Source organism: Calidris pugnax, unplaced genomic scaffold, assembly GCF_001431845.1.
Source record: "Calidris pugnax isolate Ruff unplaced genomic scaffold, ASM143184v1 scaffold459, whole genome shotgun sequence".
Lineage (NCBI taxonomy): Eukaryota > Metazoa > Chordata > Aves > Charadriiformes > Scolopacidae > Calidris > Calidris pugnax.
The window spans coordinates 949,495-951,770 of NW_015091670.1; the positions used below are offsets into that span (position 1 = coordinate 949,495).

The following is a 2,276-nucleotide window of genomic DNA, read 5'->3' on the forward strand; positions in this document are numbered from 1 at the left end:
CGCTCGCCGGTCCGGCCCCAAGCCCCTCGCGCCATCCCCGGGTGCCCAACCCAGATGGGAGCAGTGGGATGGCACCCGGGGAGGGGGCAGAGGCCGCGGACCCCCGGGGACCGGCGGCTGCCGGGGAGCTCAGGATGGAGGCGCGGGGACGGGCGCCCCGCGGGAGCTCGGGGACGGGGGACGCAGCTCGGCGTGGTCCGTCCCGGGGAGGGCCTGGTGCGCCGGCGCAGGGCAGGGACCGTCCCGGGGAGGGCCTGGTGCCCGGGGGGGGCTGCCACCCCCTGCCCGGGCCTGGGCCTTTTCCCTGGCTGAAGGTTGTAAAGGTTCGGAGATGTGTGAGGGTCAGAAGGAACCTCCTTGTCCTTCCCTCTAGCACCAGAAGAGTTAATGCCTTCGTGGGGGACTCGGCTTTTTGGGAACACCGGTCACCGAGCCGTCCCCTCCCGAGCCCTGGCCACCCCTGAGGGGCTGGGGACGGGCGAGGAGGGGGCACCGGGCACCACGCTGGGGGACGGGGACGCCACCTCCACCAGCGCCGGGGCTGGCCTGGGGCACTCCGGCTCCCCCGAAGCCATGGGGTGACGGAGTGGCCACCGCCGAGCCCTGCTGCCCCCCCTGACCGTGCCACCGCCGTCCCCAGGGTCCCCAGCGGTGTGGCCGGAGCCAGCCCGGCCATGGGACCCGCACGCCGGCCTCCTCCCGCTGCCACCGGCCACGGTGGCCCCGCCGGGGGTAGCCCGGTGGCCCGGTGGGCGTGAGTGTGGCGGGGGGGGCCCGGGGACACGGTGCCTGCCAAGGGCGCCGGGCTCTGCGGGGTGGTGGAAGCCTCTGCCCGGCGGGCGGGGGGTGGAAGACTCGGTGTGTCCCAAAAAACCAAGCTTTTTTTTTTTTGTTTTGTGTTTCTGAATCTTTAAAATCCAGAGTGTCTGAAAGGAGCTGTTGGGGTTGGTTGTTTTTTTTTTTCTTTTTTTTTCTTTTTTGTGGTTTTTTTTTTTAAAAAGACTTTTTTTTTTTAACATTCATTCAGTCAGTCGCTAAAAACTCCCATGAGGCATGGGCGTCCCAGGGGAGGGGTGCAGGCACCGCCTCGCCAGCATCTCAACAAGTCTAGATATATAGATTTAGTAAAATTATAACAAAATCAGGTGGCTATAGCTATAGATATAGATATATAGATATTTGTTCTCTCTTTTTCAAATATATAGCTGATTAAAAAGATGCAAAATAAGGATGACTTAGGACGGAGTGGGAATCCTGTAGTTCAATATCATCTCGTGTAGATCATCAGCTGCTCTCTATATAAATGCACGGAGATTATATATTATCCATCAACGTGTCCCCCTTGGAAACAAGACCCCAAACCAAAAGGAAATAAAACATCTCCCTCCCTCCCTCCCCACCCCCGCGGCGATCCGGGCCGCTCCGCCCCGCTGCTCCCGGAGGGGGGGGGGGGGGGGGGGGGGGGGGGGGGGGGGGCGGGGGGGGGGGGGGGGGGCCAGTGTGGGAGCGGGCGGGAGCCCCTTCGGCTCCGCGCCCGTCAGTGCAGTGCTCAGAATAGAAAGAGAATCAAAGTGGGTTTTATTAGTCTAGTAGAAACGCCCCCCCACCCCCCCGTGGTGGCTCTGGAAGAGGCCAGGGCTGCCTGGGACGGTCAGCTGTCTACCAGCTGCTTGAGCGCCCGCTCAATGTTCATCCGGTGCCCGACCCGGGTCACCCCCAACTCCACAAAGTCCTCCTTGGTGAGGGCGGGCAGGTGCGTGCCCTCGATCTCATGGTCCTCAAACTTGTCTCGGTGCTCCACCAAGTTGATGCTTTCCAGCCAGTCCCCGACGTCGTACTTGTTCCAGAGGTGGAGGGGTTTCTGCATGAAGGGCCGAGGCGGGTGGAGGGTGTGCAGGGGCGGCCCTGGAGAGGGGGACGGGGACGGGGAGCGGCTCCGGGCGCTCACGCTCCTCACCACAAAGCGCACCTCCTTGGGCTCGTGGGGGATGGAGAGGCTGGAAGATTTGAGGATGGTGGGAGGGGTCAGACCGTAGGGCCGGACGGTGCTGAGGGGCTCCGTCCGATCCAGAGCCGGCTTCACGGGGCTGGGGGTACGTCGGGTTACGGGGTAGCGACTGCCAGGTCGGACTGTGTAGGTGGTCCCGGAGCTCCGCTGGGAAATGGTGCTGAGTTCTCCTAAACTACTGAAAAGTCTGCAGAGAGAACGGTACAGCGAGAGAGAGGAGAGAGAGCAGAGGGCAGGGGTGAGGCGCAGGTCCCCAGACACAGGAGCA

General features: G+C 63.2%; 1 protein-coding gene across 1 annotated transcript in view; it reads right to left on the reverse strand.

The window, feature by feature from the left end:
- Nucleotides 1–1,581: 1,581 nt before the first annotated feature.
- SHANK3 (SH3 and multiple ankyrin repeat domains 3) overlaps nt 1,582–2,276 on the reverse strand; it is a 323,589-nt gene continuing 322,894 nt past the window's right edge. Inside the window, exon 23 of the mRNA XM_014961953.1 lies at nt 1,582–2,195. Within this exon, the coding sequence (XP_014817439.1) occupies nt 1,652–2,195 (544 nt within the window). The 3' untranslated portion in view covers nt 1,582–1,651. The remainder of the gene's footprint in view (nt 2,196–2,276) is intronic.